Raw genomic sequence first — 16364 nt, 5'->3', positions numbered from 1 at the left:
CAAAATTGAACAAATACAAGTTATGCATCGTGGTTGTTGATAGATACGAACATCAAAATTTAAGAGAGCGCTAAGAAAATGTTGTTTTGGAAACTTTAATTGAAGAATATTGTGAATATTAATGAATGAAAATGATATAAAAAAATTAATAAATCAAACGAATTTATTGAAATTCCAATCCAATTCCTAGAGGAGTTGAGTTGGCAAAGTATGTTATAATGAAATGTAATAGTACAGGTAAAGCTATCAAATTCCAACTAACCAAATCTCAATCACTTCCAAAAAGTGTAACTGAAAAAGTAGGTTATTAAATGCACATTAAAAGATTGTCGTCTAAAGTTAGAAAGAAGTTGTATTAACCATAACCTATGAAATTTAATTGGTACAATATAATATATGATTCAGGTTCAAAAGTACTTTTGGTTAAAATAATAATAATTTAGTTTATGGTCTTTACCTTGTGACAATTTAGTGATCTTGGGAACATTTTCATCCTAGTAATTAACTGTTTTATAATTTATAACTATTTAGTCCTTTCGTTGTGCAATCAATCGTTATGAAGCTTAATTTTGACGAGTTTTTTTGTTACAAATTTCTTGGTATATAGAAGTTAGAATTATTGTTACTTATTAATGTGTGTGGTTTAATAATATTACTAAATTTGAAAAAATGTTGATTATTGGTTAATAATAAAAGTTCATAAACTAAATTGTTGCTAGTAAAAATTTTGGATAAAAGATAAATAATACCAAACTAAGGAGCAAAAAATTTGGGAGAATTAACAGACTTGTTTTATTCTTACATGTTAGTCTTCAAGGTAAAGTATTATAAAAATTGGAATTACAAGAATTAGTTGAAGAACAATTTTTGACCCAATTTTTAAGCTACATTTGAAAATAATTTTGAAATTGTAAAAATTATTTTTGTAAATACACATTTAAGCCCTTGAGATAAATTTAAGCATAATTTTATAAGTTAAAACGGAGAAAATTGCTTAAATTTGAGGAGAATCATTTTAAATGATACAATGTCTAAAAGTATATATAAATTTAACAAAATATTACGATTATTCATGAAAGATTACAAAAGGTTATTATTTGTATCTATGTCTCTAGATAGACTTTGATAGTATATTTTAGTTCACCTTATTATATTGAAAAAAATAATTCATTAATTAATAACACAAATTTTCTAGCTCTTTTTATTATAATTTGAAAATGCACAACTTATTTTCACCGGAGATTTCGAATCCCAATTCTTAATGCACACAAAATTTCTACATTTGCATGCAAACGAATTCTATGGCGGAAAAAAAAATTAAACGTCTAATTTCCTTCTCTCCGTTCTTGTGAATCAAAGAAGAAGGCTTTACAAAAATGAAAAACTAACTTCTATATAGTTTTAATTAATTAATTGAGTTATTTCCTCAAACTGATCTCATCGGACATTGAATTCCTTAATCCCCTCTTTTGATCATTATAACCTAATTAAGCATCAAGTTCGCAGTGAAAAACTGATGAAGGTAAAAACGAACTTAGGTACCCAAAAATGCCGTCGTCGCCTTCGGCAAAATCGCCGGAATCTTGAGTACAATCGAAGTAAGTTTGAATGTCGTCAGGAAAACATCGACGTGGCCGATCAGTTTCCGGCGGAGTCTCTGCAGTGGATGTTCTTTCGATTATGTCTTTGAAATTCGAGGAATGGAGAAGGAGCTCGATGGCCGTGGAGGAGGAGGAGGAGTCGCCGTCGCCAGGTTCCGGAAGTGGCTCGGTGGAGGTTTGGCCGGAGCTGGAGCATTGTGAGGGGAAAGTGAATCCGAGGAGGGAATTGGGGTCAAATTGTGACGGTGTTTCGCCGGCGTTAGGGTTTGGTGGACGGTTATTGTTTGGGATATCTTGTTCCCCGGGACGAAGGCATTTGATGTAACGGCTGAGGTCGAAATTTGTAACGGCGTTAAGGCCACGGTATTCTATGGCCGCCTTGTCGTAAGCCGCGGCAGCTTCTTCTTGGGTAGCTGTGTAAGTAAATGTGAAAAAAGTCGTAAGGGTTTATCTTAAATTTCGAAAACACAGTTTAGTTTTAAATATAACAAAAACAATGTTTACAACAAGTAATATAGTTTCAGTTTTGTCTATACATAATAATTTTATTTTTTTAAATTATTATAAGAGACAAATAGATAAAAAATAAAATGAACTAAAAATATTGACTTGATTTAATATTTATTGAAAGTAAATAAACCGATATACGGTGTGGTCATGATCCAATTTTTTGTTTCATGTCGCTTACTAAACCATTTTTATATTTCAATTTCTATCCAAATTCTAAAAGGTTTATTCTCCGGGGTATTCTTGAAATGTTTTAATGAAAGTTCAATTGTAATAATTTTGTAACTTTTAAAAGAACACCGATATATATTTTTCTAAAACAAATTACAAAGTTTAAGAATATTTTTTTTAATAATTAACCTAAACTAAAATTGAGCATTTGAAGATTAACGATAACAATAATGATGACAATATTAATAAGTTAATATTTATGGGTAGGGAGAATTTGGTGGGAAGACATTGAAAAATTTATGATATCATATATCAAAATGAATAATCTTAAATGGCGCTGGCCATGCTGCAGTTGAGGTTTGGTGATCTACATGACCAACCACTAGAATTAGTTGGATTTTGATATATGTTTCAAGTATTTTAGGTTTTTTTTGGAAGAAAAGATTCTTACTTTTGTAATTCAAACAAATATATGAACAAATTAATTAAACAGGTTTGTCTTTAAAAAAATTAAATTTTCTTACCGACAAAATTTAATCTATTTGTAAAAATAATATCACAGTAGAAGACAATTTGATAATGTTTCTAAATATAGTTAAATGAATCAAAATTAATATATTGATAGTTTAATTTATAAATGATAAACAATAAATTTTTAATACATTTATAAATGTTTTTAATTTTATTGTTATTTAAAATAATTATTCTTTTATAAATAATATTATGAAATTTCAGAACATTCTTGAAAATATATATCGAAAAAGGCATGTGATAATATAAATTAATCTATGGGCGAAAAGGATAAGATGACATATGGAACTATACAAATGAGAAAGAGAAAATAAGAGTATTCATATCCATGTCAAGTTTTAAAGAGTGTGATATGTGAACTAAAAAAGAAAATGTCTGATGTGTATGATAGCAACTATAGGGTAAAATAATTAACGAAAGCATTTTAATTATAAAACACGTTTAATTTAAAGATAATATATTTTTTCCTCTCAATTCTTTTTCGTTTTTTTATTTAAATGATCTTCTTTTTCTTTTATTATTATATACACATATGAATTTTGAATCACTATTTTCTAATACCAAAAATACATGGATACGGCAATTTTTTTTAAAAAAATGATATTCTATCTTTTTATTAATTAAAAAAATGCATGAAGATAAATATAGTCTAAGTTAAACCTAAATATTACTAATTTAATATGGTTATCAAAATACTATTATGACATTATGTCGTTGGTCAAAAACTATTTAGTGGTTATATCATTGTCTTTATTAGTGGGTATATCATAGGATAAGAACAATGACTAATTGCACCTAATTCTATGTTTTTACATTAGAAATAAAATAATTTTTTTTTACGGTACCATTATTATTGGAGGTTGCTATGTTGCATAAAGATGATAAATTCTAGGCCTGCATCTAAATCTTTTTCAACTAACAATTATTTAATTAATGTTAAGTTTGAGTAGTAAAAAGAGAAATCAATTACCATATGTTCCAAGGTAAAGGTATTTGTTGCCAAACACTCTGCCAATTCGAGCTTCCCATCTTCCATTATGATGGTGCCTGCAGCAGCAATGGAATAAAATTACATGAACCCAAACTCTTTCTATTTTTCTTCCAAAGAAAAAAAAAAACTATTTCAATTTCAAAGTTATATAAATATTAAGGGGAAAAATGCCAAAAAATGCGTTACGTCTTCAAAAGACTGTGGTGGTTCTTTTTGTCTTCACATGCAAACAACTTTACACGTCAAGATTGTCTTTCATCTTCAAGTCATAAATATGGTTTATTTTATTCAAGTTTCTTCTCAATTCAATTAGAACTAAATTTTCTACATAGTGTTTGATATTTTAAAAATTTTATACAAAATAATAATTAGATCAATAATTATTTCTCATAATCTTTATCTCTCAAAAATTCAATAATGGAAAAAAATTATGATAAATAAGAACTCCTAGAAGCGTTGACCAAAGGAAAGTATGTTACACATGTCAGCAACCACATGCCTGCATTTATAACCCTTTTATAACCTTGCAAAAATAGGAGAAGAAAAATAACACAGACGAGAGTTTACAAAGTTTTCTTCTCTTGTAGTTCAATAACACAAAGATTGAGAGATCCGAATTTTTAATCTTTTGGTCAAAAATACATTATTTAACCATTTAGCATTTACTCAAATGAAAAAGAATATTCTAAGTTGAAACGGTATTTGTTAAACTATTGATTGACTAAAATTTTTATATTAATATGAGTGAATAAGATAAATTTAATATTATATTATCAAAATATTAAAAAGAGTTTTATAGATCAATTATTTAAATACTTTATCTTAAATTATCTATTTCAAAAATTTAAATTTATTTGAGAAGAAAAACTTGATATTGTATCATCTAACTATACCAACTATAGTAAAATGTCTAATTTGAAAAATCAACTATCGAATTTGAGTTCGATAATAAAAATTTTATATCAACTATATTTATTGCTTGTCTAGTTGTATACATACAATGTTCTTGGTTAGTTTTTTCTTCCATTCTTGGTTAGTGGTTGAGGGATGATATCATTAATTGTCCCTACAGCAAGAGGAAAGAGATATCTCCCAAATTCATACACAAAGAAATTGGAAATAGGCAACGTAAAAAAGTTAATTAGGAAGTTCCACACACAACACGTCATATTTTTCATATATTTGTATAGAAAGGTCGCTAGATAGACACCTACGTAATGTTTTGACTCTCTCTCTATATATAAAACTTACTCCAAATGTTAAAATGAATAAAATATATACAAATATAGTTAAAATTTATCAACGATACCAATAAATATTAACAAATTTTTTTTATCATAGTCCATAAATATTGATATCCATCACTATTTATCAATGTCTATAATTGATTTTGAAATTTTATTACAATTTATAAATATTTTTGTTATATTGCTATATTTAAAAACAACCACCGTTAATTAAAGTGTTGGAAGTTAAAAATTCTTCGAGGATTCCGGACCTATTTATAAATAAAATAAAAAATTCAAAATTACAATTTAAAGTTCAAGCCTTCAAGGAATGCTTAAATCACTATTAAACCAAATATTAGTTGTAATTTGACCAACACATTTCTTGAAATTTAAAACATTAATATATTTTGACATAAAACTTTAAAATATTTGTTTCCATAAGAGGAAGAGAGGTTCCAACTTTCCACTCTATATATTTATTGAAATAAAATTATTGGCAGAATCTACTTATTATTTTTTGAAATAGAAAGAAATAATTAAACAGATATGACACAAGTAGATTAAGAGGCAAGAGCAATAAAAGCAGTAAAGTAAGTTTCTGTTGGAGGGTAATGGTACCTTGCTACACCTCTGTACTTTGAAACCCCGCGAGAAAAGCCGCTACTCTTCCTGTGGATTGAACTCGTAATAAATTGATATATGGATTCGATTTTTAAGATCAAATTTCAAATAATCTTTCTAGAAATTAATGGTAATTAAATTAGTAATTAATTACCTTCTCAAATATCCAATATACTCTTCTCTTGATTGGCCTTCCATTTCTTTAAGCTCATCTTGGTACGTTAATAGCTAAAAAATTTCAGAAGAATTCAGCACATGATCTTCAACCGGATCTTAATTTCAATATAGTCAAAAGAAAATCAAGTGAATGCAGAAACAACAACCGATCAATTAGAAAATTACTGGAAAGTTAAGAACAGTTTCAGTTCCCCAGTACTTGAGCGCCGCAAGATCGTAAGCATGAGCAGCTGCGTCTTCATCATCATACGCTCCTGTAAATCAGAGGAAAACAATAGTAGTACACATACTGAACATCGATCACTCAGTTTCAATATTAAATCGACAAGTTCAAGTTCGAATTGCAGAAATACCTAAATACACTGCACGTTTCGGTTCAGATTGCATCAATAAATCACCACCACAACCGCAAAACAGAGGCAGGAAATCAAAAGATCAAAACACAGTAAACTCAGGATATATCGGCATCAAACACTGCCGAGATATATTCATCAAAGAGTGAGAGAGAGAGAGAGAGAGAGAGAGAGAAAACAAAAGAATTACAAAACCTTGACGTCCTTTCTTGTTCTGTCCTTCATTCCAGCAATTCTTATCCCACAAATGCGCCTCAAACCGTCCAGTCCATCTATGCCTAAAGTAAACCAAATAGATTCAAAAGAAATTACGAATTCGATTCCGACAGATTTTAAACCAAATCGATAATGATCACTACTAACCTAGTGACTCCGCGGTAAACAGAGCTACGTTGAGCGGGAGAATCACGAGGAGTGGACTTACGCGTACGCTTCGTCAGTACCTTCCTCTGGCTATGAAGTATTGACGAAGAAGAAGAAGAAGAAGAGTGAAGATCATTATGAGTAGTGGAAATGGAATTGTTGTGTGAAGGATTTGAGATCTTCGCCATTAAAAGGAGGAGAGAAGGAGGAGAAGAAAGGACTGAGTCATCCAATGGAGATATGGGGAACTTAAAAGGGAATTGGGGGAAAGAAGGAGTAAGAAAATATATAGGGAAACAGATGGAAGGTGTTTGGTTGTTTGGTAATGGTAATTTTGGAGAGCCAGTAGAAGAGGAAGTCGGTTTTTAAATGTTATGACTTACGGCCGTCCTTCTAATTGTTCGCTCTCATTTTCTTTTCTTTCTTTTCCTTACCTATTTTTCCATTCTCACTTCCAATTTTTTTCTTCTTTTTTTCTTGAATAAATTGGTGTATAGTTTTCAAATATAATTAATTGAATCAAATTATTTATTAAATATAGCAGAATATCACTAATTTAATAAACATCGTAATTAAATATTTTTTAATAGTACAACTTTTTTAATTTAAAATATTATTTTAATTCGATTGTCTAATTTTAATTTTTGTATTTTAAAAATTTTTAATTTAGTTTTTCAAAATTAATTTTCACCAAAACTTTAAATTCAAAATATTTACATTTAAGTCTGTTCTATTTTCTATAATTTGAATTGTCTAATTTGTATTTATTTATTTTTAACATATTTTAAATTTAATTTTTCAAAATTAATTTTAACGAAATTTATTAAATAATAGTAATAATAACAATAATAATAATAATAATGGTAATAGTAATAATAAATTTTCATGTATAAAAATAAAATATGTAAAGATGTTTTCTATGCAATAATAAAAATGCTATAGCTATGGAAGAAACTTTAAAGGATATTTCAACCTATTAAATTTAGCTATATGTAAATTTAATAAAAGTAAAACACAATTTTGATCTCTTGAGAGTTTATTTTTATTTTATTTATCTACTTTCAAATATCTAAATTTAATTACGTATCTTATTAATAAATTTTAAAATAATATATGTTCTTAGTTTATTGTTGATTTTTTAAAATATCACTATTAGCATTCCATTTGTATAATTCAAAAATAAAAAATAACTCGTACCATCATCTATCTTTGTACATTCATAAAAATTTCAATCAAAACTTGTCGTGTGACAAAATTTGTCCTTCTTTTTTTAAAAAATATTTTAACAGTTTCTTTTATTTGAATAGTAATTAAGAAAGGATATACGTTATGAGAGTGATAAAGACAATTTTGTCCTCAATCCAATAGTTAGAGGTCTCGATTCATACCTAATTACAATTACTAAATATAAAAAATAATTACGTTTTTTATTTTGTTTGTACAATACATAACATATCATTGTTTATAGTATAATAGAAATCATAAGAAAATTCAAACAAAGATTTCTAAATTGTTAACACATCTTTGATATAACAATTAAATTATGTTCGTTTCGACACGTATTTTACTAGTTAGATTATATCCACTCGTGACTACTAATTTAATAATTTTGTCAAAGTAATATTCAATTTAAATCTTATTTGTCATTTAGCTTTTATTAACCCCTTCTATTTAGTTCCTAACTAATTTTAGTTCACTAATGTTCTTTTAACAAAATTCTTTTTGTGTGTTTCAAAAGAAAATCTTTTGCGAAACATGACCCTTATGCTACATGTAGCTTTAAATACTTGAGTTTATGATAAAATTTATGAATAATTAATGATGACAACTAGTATGAGTTTGATATAAAATTTATGTATTAAAAAAACTGGGAGAATTGTTATAGATAAAAAAAAATTATTTACAAACTACAACAAAAAAAAAAATTTAAATGGATCAATGAGAGTTAAATAGATTTTGCTGTATCTATCAACATGAACTGAGCTCAATTGACACTTATATGTACTAGGACAAGAGGTCCTAGGTTCAAATCTCTCTATCAACAATACATTTTTCTCCTATATTTTGTAAATAGTTTTAATATTTTACTTTTATTTCTACGGATAGTCTCAAATGAACTCAAATATTACTTTTACTCAAACTTATTAAATGTTATTGCATTGGAAACTAAGCTCCAAATGTTATGAGATTAGTTAATGTATAAATTACATTAAATCTCTATGAGAGAGGCCACTATACTATGATATTAGCAAACTAGGGCAACATTAAATCTTCATAAGGATATATTATGATACATTAACAAACTATATTTCCACAAATCCTTCTTCATTTCCTTTCAAAGATCAAAACTATAATATTTTTCTTTCCTTTTTTATATCTCTATTATCATAATTCTCATTATGCATAGCCCTATAGAAAGTCAATTTATTTCTATTTTATGCTTTACTTTTCTTGATAAAGAATATTTAGTTTTTAGTACCATAACTTTTTTCCATATTACAAAAAAAAAAAATTCAATTTGAGCCTAACTCTCAATTAGTTAACACAACATGTATACCTTAAAAGTAAAATAAATGAAGTTAATTAAATATTGTTAAACTAAAAAAATTCATTATAAAAAATAGAAAAATTATACTTTGTTCCTAAGTTATATTTGGGTCTCTAAACTTTTAAATACTAAATCATTCCACACCCGTAGAAATTGTAGTACTCAGAAACAGACCAAATCCTCCCTCGTTCATTTAGTTCTCTTTCGAGATCAGAGGGCACCTAGCAGGAAGAGTTGATACGGTGTCAAGCCTTAAGGATTGATTCTGAGTTCGTGTCCATCCAGATGCGGGAAGAAAGAGTGAATGTCCTAAAAAAATATGTTAAGCAAAGGAAAACTTGTCATTTTGTCTTGAGAAAAAGGGGACCTCCAAGCCTTCGGCTTTCTTCTTTTTTGACGGACTCCCGTAGTAGGTTGAATTCATAATCGTTGTCGTAGGTTTCTCCCTCCGAATTTGATGATTTTCAAAGACGATTCGTTCGAAGGACTCGTTCATTCCATATTACTAGATTTGGAAGACGACATTTTAATTTTTTGCTAAATTCAAATACATCGTCGAAGGCATCTTAGACCTAAAATTAAAAATTCAAGCGAATGACGTTTGGATACTTTAAATACTTATTAAATGTTAAACCAAATAAATAAATAAATGTTTAAGAAATTGTTGGACAGTTTTAACCTTTTTGGGCACCTTTTTAAAAATTCAAATGACACATTTGTTGTTTAACTAAAAAATTTATTCAAGTTAAGTTGTTAATTCTACATTGACATAAACATATCTCAACCAATTTTGTACCGTGGACTAATTAAATAGGTATATAATATTTTTAAAAGTTTTAATTTTAATAGTCTGGCTATTTAATGAGAGTGAGATATTTGGAACAATTAGAAAATGTGCAATTAAAAGTTAGGAGGTGGGAGAAAGATAGTCAACAAATTAAAGGGAAAAAGGTGAATCAAATCTAAAGTGTGGGCTTATAAATTGCTCATACTTTTTGGTAAGGCACATTAATTAAAGGGGATGTAATTTTGGTTTAAAGAGAGAAGGCCAATTTTATAATTATAAAAAAGAAAAAAAAAGAAAAAAAAGAGAACCCATAATCATATTATTTTCAATTTCTTATAATTAATAATTATTATTGTGTGTGTGTGTGTGTGAGAGAGAGAGAGAGAGGTGGATTTGTCATCACCTTTATCTGTCAAAAAAATTTTCAGGTAGGTTTGGAGTTGGTTGAACAAATCACATAATTTCATTAATTTAATAGGAATTTCATGCTTTTATTATTTAATTTTATTTTGAATATATATATATATATTATATGTGTTTTGGCATTTCTTTGTCTTTTGGTTGGAGGGATTTCGTAACAATTATAAGGTCTAACAAGTCTAGATTTGAATTTATTCATTTGACAATGAAATATGTTTTGTATTGTCTTAGCTTGTTTGTTTTAATTAGGTTGAGAGTTAGATCATCTATTTTGTCACTAGATTTTGTACAAAAAAAAAATGCAAATATATATGTATGTATGTATATGTATATATGTGTATATATGTATGTATATATGTTTCACTAGTAAATTGAAAAGATGTTAAATAAATTTATGTCTTGCGATTGATCTTGTGTTATGAGTTAAATTTTAACACAATGTAATCCTATTATATATTATGAATGGGTTGAAAATTATTCACCACGACTTTATGCATAAAGTTAAAAAGATTATGTTTTTCTTTAGTATACAAAGCACGCATACTTAGCTAAGCAAGAGATAAGTACACTATTTTATATATAGAAAGAGAAGACATAAATTCAAATAAATAAAGGTGGTCAGTATAAAGAATAAACTCGTATAGTACATAAAAGAAATACTATAGGAGTATATATTATTTTTTTTAGTAAAATAACTATGGAGATGGGAGATCAAACCTTCTACCATCATGCCAATTATTATAGTTGATGACAAAATTCGATTAAAAAATCGTTCTTCCAAAATCCTTCTAAAGTAGGTAGAGAAAAATATTGTGTATATAATTACTTTGTTTACTATAATTAAGTAGAGAAAAACATGTGGGTGAGACAATGAAAACCCACATATATTAAAAAATAAAAAAAGTCGCTACTGTTATGCTATGATTTTATTTCAATGGTTCTTCGTGCACTATTTTGAATAATTAGAGAATGAAAGTTCTTAAATTTTCACATGAACCTGCACCCGTAGTTAAATTCTCGTACTTGAATAAGTCTTAATTATTATGAACATATAAAAATATTAGTAGAGAAAATTGATCCTAGTAAATGTCTTAATTGATTTACTTTTGAGGTATGTTTTAATTTGCCTGATTGTTAATTATAGAACTCCTTACCGTCTAATTAAAAGTATAAATTAGTTTTTTTATTATTTTAAAATACAATTTATTTACATTTATTTATGTATGCATAGTATGTTTTAATTCATGTTTAAATGTTGATGTACTTAAAAGAAATTCCATTCCTTCAATTTTATGAAAGTATTAATAATATCTAAATATCGATTCATCTCTCATATTAATGTTGAATATGTATAAAAGGTCAACATCTCCAATAAATTATTAAATTTTGGTTTTGTTAGTATCAACCCAAAACATTCCTAACTTTTCCCAAATTAAAAAAAAAAATTAGGTTAAATTACATATTTAATCGATCTAGTTAATATATAGTTTTATCGTTATTGAGTCTTTTTAATGGTTTTATAATTTTCAATGTAATCTCTATATAATTTTACCCTGTATTTATTTTTAATTCAATTTCTTTGTGTTCTTTTTTTCAAATCGATTTCATTTTTATAAAAACAGATTAAAAGTTTCAAATGAGTTACGATTGTTAATTAGTTTTAACGTCCCAATTGTGTTAATCACATACAAACTCTTAACATAATAATATATACAAATTTCAAAGTATATTTATAGGTTTTCTTTTATTACCGATGAATTCTAGAATTAATTAAAGATAAAAGGAGTCAAGAAAGAGTAATATGGAGTGAATTGAGCTTGGTTGGTCTTAAGCCAACCGAGGTTGAGCCTCCAAGATTAGCCTAGTAGACAAATACCCAACATGATTAGACCTTATGATGAAACCGACCAAGCTTGCCTGGATAGAATGTTGGATCGGTCGACCTCCACATAAGTAAGACCCAACGTCCAATGTAGAACCCTTAGAAGATAAGAAAGGAGAAATATTAGATAAACTAGATTTATCTAACCCTAACTTATTAGGACTAAGAAAGATCTATATCATCCTTATCACAAAAAAAGGGTAAACTTTATCACATTCTCTCTATAAATCTTTAGGTACCATGTGAGGTAACTAAGAATTTTTAACATAATTTTCTATTTTATAATTCTCTTATTGATCTAGACATCGAATTCTATTTTCTTAAATTAAAAGAACGATTAATAATAAAAACGAAAAAAAGAATGTTTGTCCCCATGATTGCAAGGAAGACGATGCGAAGAAAACTCCACAAAGGTAGAGTGCATCTTCATCCCCCATCCTTGGATTGGTAAAGTTAAATTATAGGAAGCAAGAGTTAAATCATTACTAACTAAATCCAAATCGAGTGTAAAATAAAACTCCAATTAAAATTATGTTCTATTGTACACTTAATTGAGTTTCTTATACGAACGACTAACCAATCAAATTTTTAGGGTCAGTACAAGAAAAAAAATTCCATCAAAGCTTTACACACAAATATGTGAACTTGGAAAAAAGACGTATGAATTAATTGTAATAATTGAATTGAAATAAATATACAGATTACAAGACAAGTAAAAATCAAAATATACAAATCCAAATTCCTTCTTCTTCTTCTTCTTCTTCTTCTTCTTGGACGAAACGAGATTAATTCATCTCAAGAACTCAATTTCGTTTTAACCCAATATCAAATCCAACCCAACCCAACCCACTACGATAAAAATAATCAACCTCACTATTTCTCAAGTCCAATCAAATTTTCTGGGAAAATCAACCATTTTCCGGGAAAAGTTCTTAAAAACTGCAAGGCTCCCCTGCGAAACCCACTTTAGATTCTTTAGAATTATAAACAACCCTTTGATTCTTCTGCTGATAATTCCCAATTATCATCGTCTGATCTTCATAACCCAAACTCGCAAACGCTAAACAAATCTGTGAAGCATCAGATTTCACAAAATAAAAAACCCCTTCAACATCAACAATCATCTCTGCATTGCCCTCAAAGATAAATTTCACAGTAGGAATATTCACTTCTTCGTACCCTGTTAGATTAAAACAAGTATTAAGAATCGAAAATCCTGGTGTTGTTCGATACCCAGAAAATTGTTTCTCAAATTCTGCTTTGAAAGCTTTGTAAATCGATGGAGATAGCCTTGTAATCACTGTTCCTGAATCGAGTAAACTCAAAACCCCTTCGTTTGAAGATAAACGAGGCACATTCAAATTAACCCCACCGATTGAAATTCCAGTCAGATTCAGAAAGTAAAAGTTCGACATTTGTGGGTTTTGAATCATTCTTGTGTAGGAAATTGGTGAAATGTTCTTGAAACTTGAGAAATCGGTTCCCCCCAATGTTAAGGAACCTGAAGATCCAACTCCAGTTGTTGGTAAACAGTAAGAAAAAATGCTACCAAAAACAGAGGAAGTTTGAGAAACCAAAGATAATTCACTTCTAGCCAAACCCATTAATCCCGAAGCTCCGCCGAATAATCCTTTGTTATTCCGGCCACATCCGAATATGAAATTATCAATCTCAGTTTTACCTAAAGTCAGCTTCTCGTATCCGAGTTCCCCACGGGAGTAAGACCCATCGCCGTAGTCGATCTGGTAATCGCAGGAAGTTGAGTTTTTGTTAGAACAGAGGCCGGAGCTTCCGGCGGTGGGTTGAAGAGCCAAACAGGTGGGGGAACTGCAAGGAAGGGAGAGAAAGGAAGAGGAATTAGAGGGATTGAAGAGGGGTTCTTGTTGGTTGTAACAAAGGCGGCAAGGGAGGCATTGAACCCAAGTGAGATCGCTGCCGGTGTCAACGATGAGAGTGGAATTCTGGCCGCCTATGCCGACGGTGACGATGTAGTTTAGGGTTTGGAGTCTGGCGCCGGAGGAAATGGGGATTTGGGAATCGGAGAGTTGGTGAGTCTGGCCGGGAAAAATGGCGGATTTGACATGTGAAAGAAGGGAATTGACGTTAATGGCGTCGAGGATGATACGGTTTTGAAAAATCTTTTCCAAATCCGTTATTTTGCCTGAACAGTAATCTCTTTGTTTCATTTCCAATGTCGTTATTCCCTTCGTTATCTCTGAAATTCAAATTCCATAATTAATTGAGACAATTACAAATAATAATAAAAAAAAATCATATGATAACAATAATAATAATAATAAATTGAGTGGGAGACACAAAATAATATATAAATTAATTATATTGAAGCTAATTAAATTGTGGATTTCCATCCACATGAATATTGGTGAAACTAGTTCTATTGTAAGACACAAGAATTTTTTTTTCCATAGGCTTCACAAGGTAAACAGTATAAAAATATAATATAATTTATAGTTATCTCTTTAACAAAACAACAAATTACATATCTGACAATGCTTGAAATATTTCAATTTTTTATAACAAAATTATATATATATATATATATATATATATATATATATATATTGACATCCCTCTCAAATTTCTTAATTACCCAATATAACCTTTAATGTAAATAGACACATGTAAAGGATGTTACCTACCAACCCAAATCTTTAATCAAGGGTAATTTGGAAAATTTACTATTAGAGATAAGTTTTTGTATAGTTTTAATATGAAGCATGTCGGTATTTAATTTATTAAATTTTGAAGTATATTTAACACAAAAAAGGTTAATCTTCAAGTCCTCATTTAGCAAATTACTATGATAATGTGTGTGTGTGTGTGTGTATTTCATTTGTATTCTTTTGAAATAGAATCTAGAATGAATACTTTGGTGAAACATTTTAGTAATGTTTTTTTTTTTTTATTATTATTATTATCATTTTGACCCTTATGATTCTAAGAAAACGTAAAAAGAAAAAAAAAAAAAAAGAAAAGAAAAAAGGCTAATTAATAACTTGATTTAAATTTGCACAATAAGGGAAAGAAAAATCCATCATTAATTGGTGAATGTAATTTCCAAAAAATAGGAAAAAAATAACAGAAGAGAGAGAAAGCCAAACAGAAAACTAAAAAACCTAAAAGAGGAAAAACAAATTTCTCTTTAAGAAATTCAAAATGTAATAATGTGAGCTAATAGTTTGATATGTTTTTTCTTTTAAAAGAAAAAAAAAACCATTTAAAAAGAGATTTAAACATCATCCAACCCCCCCCCCCCAAAAAAAAAAAAAAAAAAGCTTTTACTAGAAAATTACATAAACTAACCCAATTTTAATTAACTTTATAAGAAAAGAAAAAAGACAATTAATGATGAGAGTTCATATTTTAAAGCAAGAAAAAAAAAATGGCAAATCCTATATCATCTTTACAAAAGCAAAAGCAAAAAGGTCACATTTTTCATAAAGAGAAAAAACAGATCCCAAAGATAATTAACAACAAGAACCAAAGATTATTATTGTAAAAGAAAGAAACACTCACTTGGCTTCTGAAAGATGCAATTAACAACAGCTTCTCCATGCTCCTTCCATGGAAAATTCTGAAAAAGCTGAAGAAGACCCTTCTCATGGTTACCACCATTACCGACACCAAACGAGCTCGAACGAGCATCGACAATGATGAAGAGAAGAGGAAGAAGAAGAAAAAGAAGAGAAAGGGGAAAATGGAGAGATTTCGAAACCTCCATTGCCATGAGAAGAAAATGTTGAGATAAGAGAAAAGAAAAAGGGAACAGAAATGATATGGGAGGGAAAGAGAGATTCTTAGGAATTGGAGTTTAGCATGGGAACAAAAGATGAAGGGCTGGCTAATTGTGGCCCCCACCTTTGTGCATGAGAAATTATTGGCCTTTCACGTGCATACATACATATATATATGTGTGTGTGTGTGTGTTTGTGTGGGTGTGTACATATATAATAATAGTAATTAAAATAAAATAAATCTTGGAATTTAACTAAATTAAAAATCTCTAAATTACCATTATTAGTGCTTAATTATTAATTATCTGTTGAAACCTCTTTTCAGTTTTCGTCTTAATTAATCAAAATTTTGTTGCTTCTGTGCTTTGTATTTAAAGTTTTTTTTTTTTTTTTATCATATTTAGAAAATATAATGTGTTAGAGTATTC

General features: G+C 28.5%; 2 protein-coding genes across 2 annotated transcripts; both read right to left on the bottom strand.

Moving 5' to 3' along the window:
* Positions 1-1174: 1174 nt before the first annotated feature.
* On the bottom strand, positions 1175-6860 carry LOC103499858 (AP2-like ethylene-responsive transcription factor At1g16060). The gene is made up of 8 exons (XM_008462985.3): positions 6545-6860; positions 6377-6459; positions 6182-6190; positions 5994-6082; positions 5806-5879; positions 5649-5699; positions 3781-3857; positions 1175-2014 (listed from the first exon to the last, which is right to left on the bottom strand). The coding sequence occupies exons 1-8, from the start codon at positions 6730-6732 to the stop codon at positions 1488-1490; spliced, it is 1098 nt and encodes a 365-aa protein (XP_008461207.2). The 5' UTR covers positions 6733-6860; the 3' UTR covers positions 1175-1487.
* Positions 6861-12821: 5961 nt separating this feature from the next.
* On the bottom strand, positions 12822-16056 carry LOC103499859 (aspartyl protease family protein At5g10770). The gene is made up of 2 exons (XM_008462986.3): positions 15719-16056; positions 12822-14396 (listed from the first exon to the last, which is right to left on the bottom strand). The coding sequence occupies exons 1-2, from the start codon at positions 15927-15929 to the stop codon at positions 13114-13116; spliced, it is 1494 nt and encodes a 497-aa protein (XP_008461208.2). The 5' UTR covers positions 15930-16056; the 3' UTR covers positions 12822-13113.
* Positions 16057-16364: the final 308 nt, after the last annotated feature.

This window comes from Cucumis melo, chromosome 1 (assembly GCF_025177605.1).
Source record: "Cucumis melo cultivar AY chromosome 1, USDA_Cmelo_AY_1.0, whole genome shotgun sequence".
Classification (NCBI taxonomy): domain Eukaryota; kingdom Viridiplantae; phylum Streptophyta; class Magnoliopsida; order Cucurbitales; family Cucurbitaceae; genus Cucumis; species Cucumis melo.
This window is presented reverse-complemented; position numbering and strand designations above follow the sequence as displayed.

What these genes read in the sequence shown, in the direction of transcription:
- LOC103499858 (XM_008462985.3), bottom strand. Translation starts at nt 6,732, where the DNA reads ATGGCGAAGATCTCAAATCCTTCACACAACAATTCCATTTCCACTACT. An exon ending in AAACTGTTCTTAACTTTCCA is followed by an intron (nt 5,880 to 5,993) that starts GTAATTTTCTAA and finishes GAAATTTTTTAG; the next exon opens with CTATTAACGTACCAAGATGA. An exon ending in AAGTACAGAGGTGTAGCAAG is followed by an intron (nt 3,858 to 5,648) that starts GTACCATTACCC and finishes TTGCTGCTGCAG; the next exon opens with GCACCATCATAATGGAAGAT.
- LOC103499859 (XM_008462986.3), bottom strand. Translation starts at nt 15,929, where the DNA reads ATGGCAATGGAGGTTTCGAAATCTCTCCATTTTCCCCTTTCTCTTCTT. An exon ending in TTGCATCTTTCAGAAGCCAA is followed by an intron (nt 14,397 to 15,718) that starts GTGAGTGTTTCT and finishes TTTGAATTTCAG; the next exon opens with AGATAACGAAGGGAATAACG.